This window comes from Bombina bombina, chromosome 2, assembly GCF_027579735.1.
Source record: "Bombina bombina isolate aBomBom1 chromosome 2, aBomBom1.pri, whole genome shotgun sequence".
Taxonomy (NCBI): domain Eukaryota; kingdom Metazoa; phylum Chordata; class Amphibia; order Anura; family Bombinatoridae; genus Bombina; species Bombina bombina.
Genome location: NC_069500.1, coordinates 262052946 through 262071134, shown reverse-complemented (window position 1 = coordinate 262071134; position 18189 = coordinate 262052946). Strand labels below are relative to the sequence as shown.

The following is an 18189-nucleotide window of genomic DNA, read 5'->3' as shown; positions in this document are numbered from 1 at the left end:
TTTTTTAAACTGCTATTTATTTATTTTTTGCCCTTATCGCCCATCCCTAATATAAATATAAATATATATATGTATAATATATATATATATACACACACCTACACACAGAGAAGCGCACCCACATGAATAAACAACCAGCTCAATAACATTGTTATCCTGTTTTATGGCGATTACCACCTGGGTGCAATTTATTTTTTGCCCAGAAATGCTTTCCACAGAGTAGAACTTTCCTGTAGTATATCAGTCTGATCCTGCCTATTACGATCTCTGAACAAGGAACAACGCAACCCCAGACGACAGTTTCGGTCTTCATTGGGCCTCATCAGTGAGGTGTAGCCATATTCCTCTAAGGACACTGAGCAATGAGTCCACGTCTGGTTGCTTCTTTTTCCCTTAGGGAGACTTAAAACACACAGAGAGAAGCAGACTCACAGGAACACTACGTAAGTGTGGGGTTTTTGCTGTTTCTCTCATTCAGAGAGGTATTGCCAGGTATTTTGGGAAAGGACTGCACAGTTTAGTCAGGATCAGAGTGAGTGATATACTACAGGAAAGGTATTCTCTGTGAAAGGCACATGTTGAGCAAAAAGAGGCTTCCCCTTAAGTGGTAACTAGCCATAGAAAACGCTATTCGTTCCCAATGGCGCCTATAGACTTGCTCAATGCAGGGTTACCACAAACCTTCAATTTGTTAAAAAAAAAAAAAACACAATATCTGCGAAGCACAATAAAATGAGGTACACCTGTATTTTTATTTTTTTAGATTTAGTAATGATCTTTTTAGGTGTTCTCAAAATAAGTCATGCTTTGAGTGTGCTATTTCCCACTCAATACAAATCGGCCTATGTAAATAATCTGATAACCAAGCAAATATACAAAAAAAATAAAAAATTACTGAACCCAATATTTAAATAACCATGAAAAAATCCTGTATAGTGCTAGTGCATACAATTTACCGCCTTCAGTTCAAGGTGTTAGAAATTAATTGCCATATATGGGCATTATTCAGAAAATAAATAAGATGGATGGATTTTTTTTATCTATCCATTAGGATAGTGGATGGATAGACCATCACTGATATTTTAAACAATGCGATTGTAACTATATTAATCTATGCTAATTCCCTCCTGTAACAGAGGAAGAAGTCTCTGCACTCCTATCCTTGGCTCATCTCACAGCCTGCCCACTTGACACTATTCCTTCACAACTTATTCCCTCTCTCTCTGCTTCACTAACTCCTACCCTAACTCATCTCTTTAACCAATCTCTCACTGCTGGCACATTTCCTGACACATTCAAGTATGCGTCAATCATACCTATCCTAAAAAAGCCCTCGCTTGACCCCTCTACACCTAACTATCGACCGGTCTCCTTCCCTTTGCTTCAAAATTATTGGAACGACTAGTCTATAATCGGCTAACTCAATTTCTCACAACTAACTCCTTACTTGATCCACTACAATCTGGTTTCCGCCCTAAACACTCAACAGAAACCACTCTTGCTAAAGTAACAAATGACCTGTTATTAGCTAAAGCAAAAGGCCATTACTCCTTACTAATTCTTCTTGACCTGTCCGCAGCTGTTGACACAGTTGACCATCCTCTCCTCCTAAAAATACTACGTTCATTTGGCATCCGAGACACAGCCCTCTCCTGGTTTGCATCATATCTTTCAAACCGCTCGTTTTCAGTTTCCTTTAACAACATATCTTGTGATCCTATGCCTCTCTCAGTTGGAGTACCGCAAGGCTCTATCTTGGGTACCTTGCTTTTCTCTCTTTATACATCCTACCTTGGAAAACTTATAGCCTCCTTTGGATTCCATTACCACCTATATGCTGATGATACCCAAATCTATCTTTCCTCTCCTGATATCTCTCCCTCTTTACTCAACCAGATTTCTGACTGCCTCTCTGCAATTTTCTCTTGGATGTCTTCACACTACCTCCAACTCAATCTGTCCAAAACTGAGCTGCTTCTTATCCCCCCCTCTTCGAGACATCTGACACCTGACATTTCTCTGATGGTTGGAGACTCTATTCTCAACACCTCACCCCAGGTCCGCTGCCTTGGGGTCACACTAGACTCAGAACTCACATTCAACCCACATATATAAACTCTTACCAAATCCTGACGTTCACACCTACGCAACATTTCCAGAATTCGTCCCTTCCTTACTCAAAAAACTACAAAAATACTTTTTCATTCCCTCATCCTGTCACGCATTGATTATTGCAATCTACTCTTAAATGGCCTTCCAAAACACCGCCTCTCCTCCCTCCAATCTATTATGAATGCTTCTGCTAGACTCATCCACCTAAGTTGATGATCTACATCAGCTGCTCCGCTCTGCCAGTCTCTACACTGGCTCCCCATACACTCCAGAATACAATTTAAAGTATTAGCCCTAACCTACAAAGCACTCAACAGTCTAACTCCCAACTATATTTCCTCTCTCATCGTGAAATATTCCCCATCCCGTCCTCTTCGATCAACCTCTGACCTACGTCTCTACACTCCTGTTATCTCTACATCCCACTCCCGCCTCCAAGACTTTGCACGTGCTGCTCCTGTCCTCTGGAACTCTCTACCCAGCTCCATAAGACTGTTTCCAACCTTGTATAGCTTCAGACGATCCTTGAAAACCCACCTATTCAGAGAGGCTTACCATCTCTCCTCCATCCCGCATCCGAACCAAACTAATACATGTACATGAACTGCCTGACTCACTGCTGCAAATACAACCGATGTAACAAGCTACCCCAACCTTATGTCTCTGCACCCTAAATCTATAGACTGTGAGCTCTCCGGAGCAGGGCCCTCTTCCTCCTGTGCTAGATTTGTTTAGTTTTGTTATGTTTTGTATTTTATCACAAATCTTTGTCATTGTATACCCCTATCATTGTACCCAGCGCTACGGAATTTGGCGGCGCTATACAAATAAATGATAATAATAATAGTCAGAATAGTTGTCACCACCCTATGTGGCTGAAAGCTATAACAAGAGGGCAGTTTCAGAGAATAAGTCTTTTTTTCAACTTTTTCAAGTGGGTTCTCTTTAATCTGTGTTGTATTTTCAAAGATGTTAACAAATGCAGGGAAGATACTGTACATTGCCTGGGAGGGTAGTGAGATTTTTCAACTGTTCTCAAGCAGCTCTTGTGGGGGGGGGGAACAAGAAGAGAAATTGAGGTGTTTATTTTCAGGTAGGTTTCTTTCTCAGGTTATTTTAAGCTTTTGTTGTTAATTTTCAGTATTTTTTTCAATGTAGTGTAACTTAAGGGGTCATGTGTGTACCTAGAGACATAAATGACATCTTTAATTGAACCAAAAATTATGCATTATGAATTTACAAATCCATTTTTTTTTCCTGTACTGCTATCTGGCTCTCTCTCTCTCTCTATTGGTTCTCCATTGCTTAAATGGTTTAAATGTAAACATTTGATGGAAAAAGGAAATCACACAATCAATGTGATCACATGACTCCAATGCTGGGATCAGATCTAGGGGGGCTGCCTATGATGCTTGGCACATCCCCTAGTCAGATTTTCCATTTCCTAAAAGCAGGTGGGAGGACAATGAAAAAGTCAGGATGTTCCATGCCGTTCTAAAGGTGTTTAAGCCCAGGGCTTTTACGACAGAATGGAAAGTCCAAATACCGTCTATGGGTTAATTTTAGATGGCATTCCAAGCCATTAAGGCTGCCTGACGCATTAAATATTACAAGTGCATATATTTTCCTCCAACTTTTCATGCATCCATACATGAGCTGCGTACATCAGCCTGGACAACTTGAATTTGAATATAGGCTTGAATTTTTTGCCCCAAGTTGGCAATCTTGCTTGATTTAAATGAAAATACCCAAAAGCATCATCACTATACAAAGAAAACCATGTAACAGAGAAGATACTTATTTAATCAAAAAAAACAAATGAAAAAGTAAAGACACATAATGAACAACACATTCGTCCATCTTCAAATATGTCTTTTAAAATGACATCTGTTCTGTATGGAGCCACTGGAACATTTGTAAGCATGATTTCTCCAACATTGGTGTGTCCGGTCCACGGCGTCATCCATTACTTGTGGGAAATGCTCTCCCCCACAGGGAAAGGCAAGGAGAGCACACAGCAAGAGCTGTCCATATAGCTCCCCCTCTGGCTCCGCCCCCCAGTCATTCTCCTTGCCGCTCTGAACGCCTTTCTGGACAAACATTAACAGTTTGTGGCTCTTCCATTCGGTTTAGCCACCGCTCCCAGAATTTTCACAAAGGTGCTAGGGTCCCTTCTAGCGGTCCTAAGACCGAGGGGCATCGCTGTAGCACCTTATCTAGACGACATCCTAATCCAAGCGTCGTCTCTTTCCAAAGCGAGGGCTCATACAGACATTGTGTTGGCTTTTCTCAGATCTCACGGGTGGAAAACATAATTTATGCTTACCTGATAAATTCCTTTCTTCTGTTGTGTGATCAGTCCACGGGTCATCATTACTTCTGGGATATAACTCCTCCCCAACAGGAAATGCAAGAGGATTCACCCAGCAGAGCTGCATATAGCTCCTCCCCTCTACGTCAGTCCCAGTCATTCGACCAAGAATCAACGAGAAAGGAGTAACCAAGGGTGAAGTGGTGACTGGAGTATAATTTAAAAGATATTTACCTGCCTTAAAAACAGGGCGGGCCGTGGACTGATCACACAACAGAAGAAAGGAATTTATCAGGTAAGCATAAATTATGTTTTCTTCTGTTATGTGTGATCAGTCCACGGGTCATCATTACTTCTGGGATACCAATACCAAAGCAAAAGTACACGGATGACGGGAGGGAAAGGCAGGCTCATTATACAGAAGGAACCACTGCCTGAAGAACCTTTCTCCCAAAAATAGCCTCCGAAGAAGCAAAAGTGTCAAATTTGTAAAATTTGGAAAAAGTATGAAGTGAAGACCAAGTTGCAGCCTTGCAAATCTGTTCAACAGAGGCCTCATTCTTAAAGGCCCAAGTGGAAGCCACAGCTCTAGTGGAGTGAGCTGTAATTCTTTCAGGAGGCTGCTGTCCAGCAGTCTCATAGGCTAAACGTATTATGCTACGAAGCCAAAAAGAGAGAGAGGTAGCAGAAGCTTTTTGACCTCTCCTCTGTCCAGAGTAAACGACAAACAAGGAAGAAGTTTGGCGAAAATCTTTAGTTGCCTGCAAGTAGAACTTGAGGGCACGAACTACATCCAGATTGTGTAAAAGACGTTCCTTCTTTGAAGAAGGATTTGGACACAAGGATGGGACAACAATCTCTTGATTGATGTTCCTGTTAGTGACTACCTTAGGTAAGAACCCAGGTTTAGTACGCAGAACTACCTTGTCTGAGTGAAAAATCAGATAAGGGGAATCACAATGTAAGGCTGATAACTCAGAGACTCTTCGAGCCGAGGAAATAGCCATTAAAAACAGAACTTTCCAAGATAACATTTTTATCAATGGAATGAAGGGGTTCAAACGGAACACCCTGTAAAACGTTAAGAACTAAGTTTAAACTCCATGGTGGAGCAACAGCTTTAAACACAGGCTTGATCCTAGCTAAAGCCTGACAAAAGGACTGGACGTCTGGATTTTCTGACAGACGTCTGTGTAACAAGATGGACAGAGCTGAAATCTGTCCCTTTAATGAACTAGCTGATAAACCCTTTTCTAAACCTTCTTGTAGAAAAGACAGTATCTTAGCGATCCTAACCTTACTCCAGGAGTAACCTTTGGATTCGCACCAGTATAGGTATTTCCGCCATATTTTATGGTAAATCCTTCTGGTAACAGGCTTCCTAGCCTGAATTAGGGTATCAATAACCGACTCAGAAAAACCACGTTTTGATAAAATCAAGCGTTCAATTTCCAAGCAGTCAGCTTCAGAGAAGTTAGATTTTGATGTTTGAATGGACCCTGTATCAGAAGGTCCTGTCTTAGAGGTAGAGACCAAGGCGGACAGGATGACATGTCCACTAGATCTGCATACCAAGTCCTGCGTGGCCATGCAGGTGCTATTAGAATTACTGATGCTCTCTCCTGTTTGATTTTGGCAATCAATCGAGGAAGCAGCGGGAAGGGTGGAAACACATAAGCCATCCTGAAGTTCCAAGGTGCTGTCAAAGCATCTATCAGAACTGCTCCCGGATCCCTGGATCTGGACCCGTAGCGAGGAAGTTTGGCGTTCTGGCGAGACGCCATGAGATCTATCTCTGGTTTGCCCCAACGTCGAAGTATTTGGGCAAAGACCTCCGGATGAAGTTCCCACTCCCCCGGATGAAAAGTCTGGCGACTCAAGAAATCCGCCTCCCAGTTCTCCACTCCCGGGATGTGGATTGCTGACAGGTGGCAAGAGTGAGACTCTGCCCAGCGAATTATCTTTGATACTTCCATCATTGCTAGGGAGCTTCTTGTCCCTCCCTGATGGTTGATGTAAGCTACAGTCGTGATGTTGTCCGACTGAAACCTGATGAACCCCCGAGTTGTTAACTGGGGCCAAGCCAGAAGGGCATTGAGAACTGCTCTCAATTCCAGAATGTTTATTGGAAGGAGACTCTCCTCCTGATTCCATAGTCCCTGAGCCTTCAGAGAATTCCAGACAGCGCCCCAACCTAGTAGGCTGGCGTCTGTTGTTACAATTGTCCAGTCTGGCCTGCTGAATGGCATCCCCCTGGACAGGTGTGGCCGATAAAGCCACCATAGAAGAGAATTTCTGGTCTCTTGATTCAGATTCAGAGTAGGGGACAAATCTGAGTAATCCCCATTCCACTGACTTAGCATGCATAATTGCAGCGGTCTGAGGTGTAGGCGTGCAAAAGGTACTATGTCCATTGCCGCTACCATTAAGCCGATCACCTCCATGCATTGAGCTACTGACGGGTGTTGAATGGAATGAAGGACGCGGCATGCATTTTGAAGCTTTGTTAACCTGTCTTCTGTCAGGTAAATCTTCATTTCTACAGAATCTATAAGAGTCCCCAAGAATGGAACTCTTGTGAGAGGAAAGAGAGAACTCTTCTTTTCGTTCACTTTCCATCCATGCGACCTTAGAAATGCCAGAACTAACTCTGTATGAGACTTGGCAGTTTGAAAGCTTGAAGCTTGAATTAGAATGTCGTCTAGGTACGGAGCTACCGAAATCCCTCGCGGTCTTAGTACCGCTAGAAGGGCACCCAGAACCTTTGTGAAGATTCTTGGAGCCGTAGCCAATCCGAATGGAAGAGCTACAAACTGGTAGTGCCTGTCTAAGAAGGCAAACCTTAGATACCGGTGATGATCTTTGTGGATCGGTATGTGAAGGTAAGCATCCTTTAAATCCACTGTGGTCATGTACTGACCCTCTTGGATCATGGGTAAGATTGTCCGAATAGTTTCCATTTTGAACGATGGAACTCTTAGGAATTTGTTTAGAGTCTTTAAATCTAAGATTGGCCTGAAAGTTCCCTCTTTTTTGGGAACCACAAACAGGTTTGAGTAGAACCCTTGTCCTTGTTCCGACCGCGGAACCGGATGGATCACTCCCATTAATAACAGATCTTGTACGCAGCGTAGAAACGCTTCTTTCTTTATCTGGTTTGTTGACAACCTTGACAGATGAAATCTCCCTCTTGGGGGAGATAATTTGAAGTCTAGAAGGTATCCCTGCGATATGATCTCTAGAGCCCAGGGATCCTGAACATCTCTTGCCCAGGCCTGGGCGAAGAGAGAGAGTCTGCCCCCCACTAGATCCGGTCCCGGATCGGGGGCTCTCGGTTCATGCTGTCTTTGGGGCAGCAGCAGGTTTCCTGGCCTGCTTGCTCTTGTTCCAGGACTGGTTAGGCTTCCAGCCTTGCCTGTAACGAGCAACAGCTCCTTCCTGTTTTGGTGCAGTGGAGGTTGATGCTGCTCCTGTTTTAAAGTTCCGAAAGGGACGAAAATTAGACTGTCTAGCCTTAGCTTTGGCTTTGTCTTGAGGTAGGGCGTGGCCCTTACCTCCTGTAATGTCAGCGATAATCTCTTTCAAACCGGGCCCAAATAAAGACTGCCCCTTGAAAGGTATATTAAGTAATTTGGACTTAGAAGTAACATCAGCTGACCAGGATTTTAGCCACAGCGCCCTACGTGCCTGTATGGCGAATCCTGAGTTCTTAGCCGTAAGTTTGGTTAAATGTACTACGGCCTCCGAAATGAAGGAATTAGCTAGTTTAAGGACTCTAAGCCTGTCCGTAATGTCGTCTAGCGTAGATGAACTAAGGTTCTCTTCCAGCGACTCAATCCAAAATGCTGCCGCAGCCGTAATCGGCGCGATACATGCAAGGGGTTGTAATATAAAACCTTGTTGAACAAACATTTTCTTAAGGTAACCCTCTAATTTTTTATCCATTGGATCTGAGAAAGCACAGCTATCCTCCACCGGGATAGTGGTACGCTTAGCTAAAGTAGAAACTGCTCCCTCCACCTTGGGGACCGTTTGCCATAAGTCCCGAGTGGTGGCGTCTATTGGAAACATCTTTCTAAATATTGGAGGGGGTGAGAACGGCACACCGGGTCTATCCCACTCCTTAGTAACAATTTCAGTTAGTCTCTTAGGTATAGGAAAAACGTCAGTACTCGCCGGTACCGCAAAGTATTTATCCAACCTACACAGTTTCTCTGGTATTGCAACGGTGTTACAATCGTTGAGAGCTGCTAAGACCTCCCCTAGTAATACACGGAGGTTCTCCAATTTAAATTTAAAATTTGAAATATCTGAGTCCAATCTGTTTGGATCAGAACCGTCACCCACAGAATGAAGCTCTCCGTCCTCATGCTCTGCGAGCTGTGACGCAGTATCAGACATGGCCCTAGCATTGTCAGCGCACTCTGTTCTCACCCCAGAGTGATCACGCTTGCCTCTTAGTTCTGGTAATTTAGACAAAACTTCAGTCATAACAGTAGCCATATCTTGTAATGTTATCTGTAATGGCCGCCCAGATGTACTAGGCGCCAAAATATCACGCACCTCCCGGGCGGGAGATGCAGGTACTGCCGCGTGAGGCGAGTTAGTCGGCATAACTCTCCCCTCGCTGTTTGGTGAAATTTGTTCACATTGTACAGATTGACTTTTATTTAAAGTAGCATCAATACAGTTAGTACATAAATTTCTATTGGGCTCCACCTTGGCATTGGAACAAATGACACAGATATCTTCCTCTGAGTCAGACATGTTTAACACACTAGCAAAAAACTTACAACTTGGTTATAATCTTTTTTAGCAAAAAAACGTACTGTGCCTCAAAGAGGTACTAACGATTAAATGACAGTTGAAATAGTGAACTGAAAAACAGTTATAGCATCAAACTTTAAAACAACAAAACTTTTAGCAAAGGTTTGTTCCCATTAGTAAAATAACAATAATTAAATTTGACATAAAAAATACAAAGCAACGTTTTTATTCACAGTCACTATAAGAATTCTCACAGCTCTGCTGAGAGAATTTACCTCCCTTCAAAGAAGTTTGAAGACCCCTGAGATCTATCAGAGATGAACCGGATCATGCAGGAAAAATAAAAGTAACTGACTGGTATTTTTTGATGCGTAGCAAAGAGCGCCAAAACGGCCCCTCCCTCTCCCACACAGCAGTGAAGAGAAACGAAACTGTCACAAATAAAGCAAAAAAACTGCCAAGTGGAAAATAATGCCCAAATATTTATTCACACAGTACCTCAGCAATGTAAACGATTCTACATTCCAGCAAAAACGTTTAACATGATAAATAGTTATTAAAAAGGATTAGTGACCTTTAACAGAGTAGTTCCGGTGAAATACCATCCCCAGAATACTGAAGTGTATACATACATGTCATTTTAACGGTATGGCAGGATTTTCTCATCAATTCCATTCAGAAAATAAAAACTGCTACATACCTCAATGCAGATTCCTCTGCCCGCTGTCCCCTGATCTGAAGCCTTTACCTCCCTCAGATGGCCGAGAACAGCAATATGATCTTAACTACTCCGGTTAAAATCATAGTAAAAAACTCTGACAGATTCTTCCTCAAACTCTGCCAGAGAAGTAATAACACGCTCCGGTGCTATTTTAAAATAACAAACTTTTGATTGAAGTCATAAAAACTAAGTATAATCACCATAGTCCTCTCACACATCCTATCTAGTCGTTGGGTGCAAGAGAATGACTGGGACTGACGTAGAGGGGAGGAGCTATATGCAGCTCTGCTGGGTGAATCCTCTTGCATTTCCTGTTGGGGAGGAGTTATATCCCAGAAGTAATGATGACCCGTGGACTGATCACACATAACAGAAGAAAGTGAACATAGAAAAAAGTTCACTGTCACCGTCCACAAGGGTTCCTTTTCTGGGAACAATAATAGATTCTGTGGAAATGAAGATCTTTCTCACAGACGTCAGAAAGACAAAGCTTCTAAAAGCTTGTTGAGTTCTTCACTCTATTCCTCAACCCTCCATAGCTCAATGCATGGAAGTAATAGGACTAATGGTCGCAGCAATGGATGTGGTTCCTTTTGCTCAAATTCATCTAAGACCATTACAGCTGTGCATGCTCAATCAGTGGAATGGGGACTATACAGACTTGTCTCCCCAAATTCAAGTAGACCAGGTAACCAGGGACTCACTTCTCTGGTGGTTGACCCAGGATCACCTGTCTCAGGGAATGAGTTTCCGCAGACCGGAGTGGGTCATCGTCACGACCGACGCCAGCCTCTTGGGGTGGGGCGCGGTCTGGGACTCTCTGAAAGCTCAGGGCCTATGGTCGCGGGAAGAGTCGCTTCTCCCGATAAACATTTTGGAACTAAGAGCTATATTCAATGCGCTCCTGGCTTGGCCTCAGCTAGCGGAAGCCAGGTTCATAAGTTTTCAGTCGGACAACATAACGACTGTTGCGTACATCAATCATCAGGGGGGAACAAAGAGTTCCCTAGCGATGAAGGAAGTAACCAAGATAATCCAATGGGCAGAGAATCACTCCTGCCATCTATCTGCTATTCACATCCCAGGAGTAGACAACTGGGAGGCGGACTATTTGAGTCGTCAGACTTTCCATCCGGGGTAGTGGGAACTCCATCCGGAGGTATTTGCTCAGTTAACCCAATTATGGGGCATTCCAGACATGGATCTAATGGCGTCCCGTCAGAACTTCAAGATTCCTTGCTACGGGTCCAGATCCAGGGATCCCAAGGAGACTCTAGTGGATGGATTAGTGGCGCCTTGGTCGTTCAACCTAGCATATGTGTTTCCACCGTTTCCTCTCCTCCCCAGGCTCATAGCCAGGATCAAACAGGAGAAGGCCTCTGTGATTCTGATAGCTCCTGCGTGGCCACGCAGGACTTGGTATGCAGACCTGGTGAATATGTCATCGGCTCCACCATGGAAGCTACCTTTGAGACAGGACCTTCTAGTACAAGGTCCATTCGAACATCCCAATCTAGTTTCTCTGCAGCTGACTGCTTGGAAATTGAACGCTTGATTTTATCCAAGCGTGGGTTTTCAAATTCTGTGATTGATACTCTGGTCCAAGCCAGAAAACCTGTGACTAGAAGGATTTACCATAAAATATGGAAAAAATATATCTGTTGGTGTGAATCCAAAGGATTCTCCTGGAGTAAGATTAAAATTCCAAAGATTCTCTCCTTTCTCCAAGAAGGTTTGGATAAAGGATTGTCAGCTAGTTCTCTAAAAGGACAGATTTCTGCATTATCCGTCTTGTTGCACAAACGACTGGCAGCTTTGCCAGATGTACAAGCTTTTGTTCAGGCTTTGGTTAGAATCAAGCCTGTTTACAGACCCATGACTCCTCCTTGGAGTCTAAATTTAGTTATTTCAGTTCTTCAAGGGGTTCCGTTTGAACCTTTACATTCCATAGATATTAAGTTACTATCTTGGAAAGTTCTGTTTTTGGTTGCTATTTCTTCTGCTAGAAGAGTTTCTGAATTATCTGCTTTGCAGTGTGATCCACCCTATCTGGTGTTCCATTCAGATAAGGTTGTTTTGCGTACTAAGCCTGGTTTTCTTCCAAAAGTTGTTTCCAACGAGAACATCAACCAGGAAATAGTTGTTCCTTCTTTGTGTCCGAATCCAGTTTCAAAGAAGGAACGTTTATTACACAATTTAGATGTTCGTGCTTTAAAGTTCTATTTAGAATCAACAAAAGATTTTAGACAAAACTCGTCCTTGTTTGTCGTTTACTCTGGTAAGAGGAGAGGTCAAAAAGCTACTGCTACCTCTCTCTCTTTCTGGCTGAAAAGCATTATCCGCTTGGCTTATGAGACTGCCGGACGGCAGCCTCCTGACTGTATCACAGCTCACTCTACTAGGGCTGTGGCTTCCACATGGGTCTATAAGAACGAGGCTTCTGTTGACCAGATATGTAAGGCAGCGACTTAGTCTTCTCTGCACACTTTTGCCAAATTCTACAAATTTGATATTTTTGCTTCTTCGGAGGCTGTTTTTGGGAGAAAGGTTTTGCAAGCCGTGGTGCCTTCTGTTTAGGTAACCCGATTTGCTCCCTCCCTTCATCCGTGTCCTAAAGCTTTGGTATTGGTTCCCACAAGTAATGGATGACGCCGTGGACCGGACACACCAATGTTGGAGAAAACAGAATTTATGCTTACCTGATAAATTACTTTCTCCAACGGTGTGTCCGGTCCACGGCCCGCCCTGGTTTTTTTAATCAGGTTGAAAAAAAATTTCTTTATACACTACAGTCATCACGGCACCCTATAGTTTCTCCTTTTTCTCCTAACCGTCGGTCGAATGACTGGGGGGCGGAGCCAGAGGGGGAGCTATATGGACAGCTCTTGCTGTGTGCTCTCCTTGCCTTTCCCTGTGGGGGAGAACATTTCCCACAAGTAATGGATGACGCCGTGGACCGGACACACCGTTGGAGAAAGTAATTTATCAGGTAAGCATAAATTCTGTTTTTCTTTTGAACAAAATAACATATAATAGATCATCTCATAGATCAACATTGACTAGCCTAAGGCACTGGGGATACAGTGTAGTGCTATTTATGTGCTACTTCCTTTTTCCAAGATCAACACTACACTTCTATTTTTTGTTTGCTTATTACTCATTACTGACCTCTCAGAGGATTGAAAGATCAGCTTCTGGACATGTGTACAAGTTGGTTTGTGGCAACAACAAAAAACATTTATTTTTTCATATAATTTATAAATAAGTAAAAAAAATATTCCAACACTGTAACCATTCATTTGATATGTGCGGCCTTCCATTCATTGTTCTACAGAGCTGCAAAATAACATAATACAGTGATATAAAAACACATACATAAATAAATACAAAATGGATTTCTCTAAGAAGGCAAAAGGGTCTATTAACATATTACTTCTAGAGAACTAAACCTACTGATTCAGTAATACTAACATAGCATTATATATGCAGTACATTGTATTATTTACTGTACTATTAGGGTTGCCACCCGTTCCTTAAAATACAGAACGCTTATAGGTTAAACATGCTGCAGGGTGTGCAGGGAGGAATATGAATAGTGCTGTCCAGAAACACAATACATGTTCCTCCCTGCAGCATGTGTCCAAGAAAAAATGGCTGAGGTGGCAACCCGACCCACAATACATATATATTTCTTACACATGTTCTCCTGAACAAATGTTAAACATTATAAAAAGCAAATCATTATCTCTGGACTTGATGGGAATATAAACCTTAAATTTAAGCTTATATTTATAGATCCGTTTATAATTCAGTTCAGTAAAGTTGAATTCTGTACCATCAGTTAAAAATGCTTCTGGGAACACCCAACAAAATTATAAACAGTGCAAACTTAACTTAAAGGGACATTATACACCCCAAAAAAATATTGGCTTATTAAATAAAATGTTTGATTTAGAGAAAGTTTGTAATTAACATGCATAAGCTATTTTGCTTCTAAAGCTGCTAAAAGTTGAAAGAAACTTGCATTTTTTTTAACAGCATATGAATTAGAAAATACACAATTTTCAGAGCTAAATTACATAAAAGGGGGGGCAAAATAAACCATGAATGTATATTGCAAAGTCATTTTACTATGCACTTATACTTAACATATCAAGGTGTTCTCTGTCCCTTTTAGAAATCTTGTAACTTTCACCTTTATTTTTTTTTTTGGCCGTTATCACAGAAAACCATTCTCTTTATTTTGTATACAAATTAATTGTTTGAAACATTGTATTAATACATAAGAAAATAATGTTTTAAATATCACCAAACATAGGCATAAATCTTTTGTTAGATTTACAGCCCTTACCTTGGAAACATTGCTTATGTAATCGGGATGTGGTGCACTTTCCTTATCAACTTGGTTACATAGATTCTGTAAGGTTGATGCATACTCCTTGTCACTCTTAATTCTCAAAGCCATAAACTTCTTCACAGTTTCCAAAAGACGCAGTTCCCAGTCTTGTAATTTTAGCAAAGCATCGTGTGATAACTTCAGTTCACTGCCAAACCCCATCTTCACCAAGGCACTGTGAATGGTCTGGTGATGACAGAGAAGCTTCTTTTTGGTCAGCACATACCCGTAATGTCTGAAAGAAACAGAGAAAGAGGAACCTAATTATTCTTTTTTTTTTTGTTTAGAAATTGTCCACACTGCATTTCAACTATTCAAGGGAACTTGAAATAAGTAAGCAGTAATGATGTGAAGGGTTTGCAGCTATTTCATTATACTTCAGACATGTTATTTTGTATGGAATATATACACTGTTTAAAGCAGGGATGGCTAACTGGTGGCCCGAGAGCTACATGTGGCCCCTGGTACTATTTTTTGGGGCCCTACAGAAGAAGCAGAACTTACAATGTTTGCCATAGTTTGTGTCCCTGGGAAAAAAAAGTGAAAATAAAAGTGTGCTTTGGCGTGGCCACAACAGTATACAGAAATTACCCTGCAACCTTACCTAAATCTATTATATAATCAGATATTATTTAGTTGTTCTTAGAGAGAGTCAGCAGTCGATTGTATGACACAAATTAAAGGGACACTGAACCCACATTTTTTCTTTTGTGATTTAAATAGAGCATGCAATTTTAAGCAACTTTCTAATTTACTCATTATAAAATTTTCTTAATTCTCTTGGTATGTTTATTTGAAAAGCAAGAAAGTTTAGATGCCGGCCCATTTTTGGTGAACAACCTGGGTTGTCCTTGCTGATTGGACAGCACCAATAAACAAGTGCTGTCCGTGGTCTGAACCACAAATTTGCTGGCTCCTTAGCTTAGATGCCTTCTTTTTCAAATAAAGATAGCAAGAGAAAGAAGAAAAATTGATAATAGGAGTAAATCAGAAAGTTGCTTAAAATTGCATGCTCTATCTGGATTATGAAAGAAAAAAATTGGGTTCAGTGTCCCTTTAAGTCTTCACTGACGCAATACAAACCTCCGCCAGATGATCTTTGGGGTTGTTTGAATCCAGATCATCTAGTCGCATATAGCATATGTACGTATGCAGCTGAAACAGTAATATATCTTTTACTAGAAGCGTTTTAGCTAATGGAAGTACATGGCAAAAATGATTTTATTTAAAACTGAAATACATTCATACACATTTCCCAGAATTTCACAGAATTTACCATTCTATACCTTTATGGAAAAGATATGGTACATGTATTTATTTACAAAGGACCACCAGTTTGCAAAAATATTAAATGTGATTAAAGTAAAAAAAGGCAAATCATTTATTTTTAATGACAAATATATAAAATGTTCTACTTGATTAGTCTTTCTTATATCCTCATCTCATTCTTTTAATAAAACACAAAAGTAAAAACTGCAACTACCCTTTGTTAGAGCGGTGACAAAATTCCCTTCTGCTTGTGTTTAACCCCAAAACATGATTAGAAACATAGGCAATCTAGTGCAGCAGTTGTCTCCAATGCCATTAAAGAAAAGCATACAACAGCTCCGGAGGTACCATACGGAATGGCTGGTTAGCTGATCCACACAAGCTTTTCAGAATTAGCTGGGTATACAATCATGTTGAAGTATTTTATTCTTGAGCATGGTTAAAGAAAAATCATACCATTCGGCTGATTTTACTGACCACCTGACTAAAATTTAAGCCAATATTAGCTACAAGTTAGCTAATATTAATGTTTGTTTCACACATCATTAAATCAATTGTTAATGTGTGCACTTAAAGGGACAGTAAAGTCATAATTAGACATTCATGATTTAGACAGAGTATACAATTTTAAACAACTTTCCAATTTACTGTTTGCTTCCTTCTCTTATTATCCTTTTGCTGAAAGGTTGATCTAGGAAAGCTCAGAAGCAGCAAAGAACCAAGGTTCTAGCTGCTGATTGGTGGCTGCATATATATACTGATTGTCTTTGGGTCAACCATGTGTTCAGTTAGAAAACAAAATTTATGCTTACCTGATAAATTTATTTCTCTTGTGGTGTATCCAGTCCACGGATTCATCCATTACTTGTGGGATATTCTCCTTCCCAACAGGAAACTGCAAGAGGATCACCCACAGCAGAGCTGTCTATATAGCTCCTCCCCTAACTGCCACCTCCAGTCATTCGACCGAAGACAAGCAAGAGAAAGGAGAAACTATAGGGTGCAGTGGTGACTGTAGTTTAAAAATGAAAAACACCTGCCTTAAAATGACAGGGCGGGCCGTGGACTGGATACACCACAAGAGAAATAAATTTATCAGGTAAGCATAAATTTTGTTTTCTCTTGTAAGGTGTATCCAGTCCACGGATTCATCCATTACTTGTGGGATACCAATACCAAAGCTATAGGACACGGATGAAGGGAGGGACAAAGCAGGCGCTTAAACGGAAGGCACCACTGCCTGTAAGACCTTTCTCCCAAAAATAGCCTCCGAAGAAGCAAAAGTATCAAATTTGTAGAATTTAGAAAAAGTATGAAGCGAAGACCAAGTCGCCGCCTTACAAATCTGTTCAACAGAAGCCTCATTTTTAAAAGCCCATGTGAAAGCCACCGCTCTAGTGGAATGAGCTGTAATTCTTTCAGGAGGCTGCTGGCCAGCAGTCTCATAAGCTAAGCGGATCATACTTCTTAACCAAAAAGAAAGAGAAGTTGCTGAAGACTTTTGGCCCCTTCTCTGTCCAGAGTAGACAACAAACAATGCCGATGTTTGACGAAAATCCTTAGTAGCTTGTAAATAAAATTTCAAAGCACGAACCACGTCAAGATTATGTAATAGACGTTCCTTCTTTGAAGAAGGATTAGGACACAGTGACGGAATAACAATCTCCTGATTGATATTCTTATTAGATACCACCTTAGGAAGAAACCCAGGTTTGGTACGCAGAACTACCTTATCTGCATGGAAGATCAGATAAGGGGAATCACACTGTAACTCAAACTCTTTGAGACGAAGAGATAGCTACCAAAAACAGAACTTTCCAAGATAAGAGCTTGATATCTATGGAATGCAGAGGTTCAAACGGAACCCCTTGAAGAACTTTAAGAACTAAATTTAAACTCCATGGCAGAGCAACAGGTTTAAACACAGGCTTGATTCTAACTAAAGCCTGACAAAACGCTGGAACATCCGCCAGACGCTTGTGCAAAAGAATAGACAGAGCAGAAATCTGTCCCTTTAAGGAACTAGCTGACAATCCCTTCTCCAATCCTTCTTGGAGAAAAGATAATATCCTGGGAATCCTGACTTTACTCCATGAGTAACCCTTGGATTCACAACAATGAAGATATTTACACCATATCTTATGATAGATTTTCCTGGTGACAGGCTTTCAAGCCTGAATTAAGGTATCAATGACCGACTCGGAGAAACCACGTTTTGATAAAATCAAGCGTTCAATCTCCAAGCAGTCAGACGCAGAGAAATTAGATTTGGATGGTTGAAAGGACCCTGAAGTAGAAGGTCCTGCCTCAGCGGTAGAGTCCATGGTGGAAGGGATGACATGTCCACCAGATCTGCATACCAAGTCCTGCGTGGCCACGCAGGTGCTATCAAAATCACCGAAGCTCTCTCCTGCTTAATCTTGGCAATCAGACGAGGGAGCAGAGGAAACGGTGGAAACACATAAGCCAGGTTGAAGGACCAAGGCGCTGCTAGAGCATCTATCAGCGCTGCCTTGGGATCCCTGGACCTGGATCTGTAACAAGGAAGCTTGGCGTTCTGACGAGACTACATGAGATCCAGTTCTGGTTTGCCACAAAGTTGAATCAACTGTG

At 41.5% G+C, this 18189-nt stretch overlaps 1 protein-coding gene across 2 annotated transcripts in view; it reads right to left on the bottom strand.

Moving 5' to 3' along the window:
* Positions 1–18189, bottom strand: part of FER (FER tyrosine kinase) — a 728481-nt gene that overhangs the window by 688195 nt on the left and 22097 nt on the right. For both annotated transcript variants that reach the window (XM_053701530.1, XM_053701531.1), the window contains exon 3: positions 14263–14542. In XM_053701530.1, coding sequence (XP_053557505.1) covers positions 14263–14469 — 207 coding nt within the window. In that variant the 5' untranslated portion in view covers positions 14470–14542. The remainder of the gene's footprint in view (positions 1–14262; positions 14543–18189) is intronic.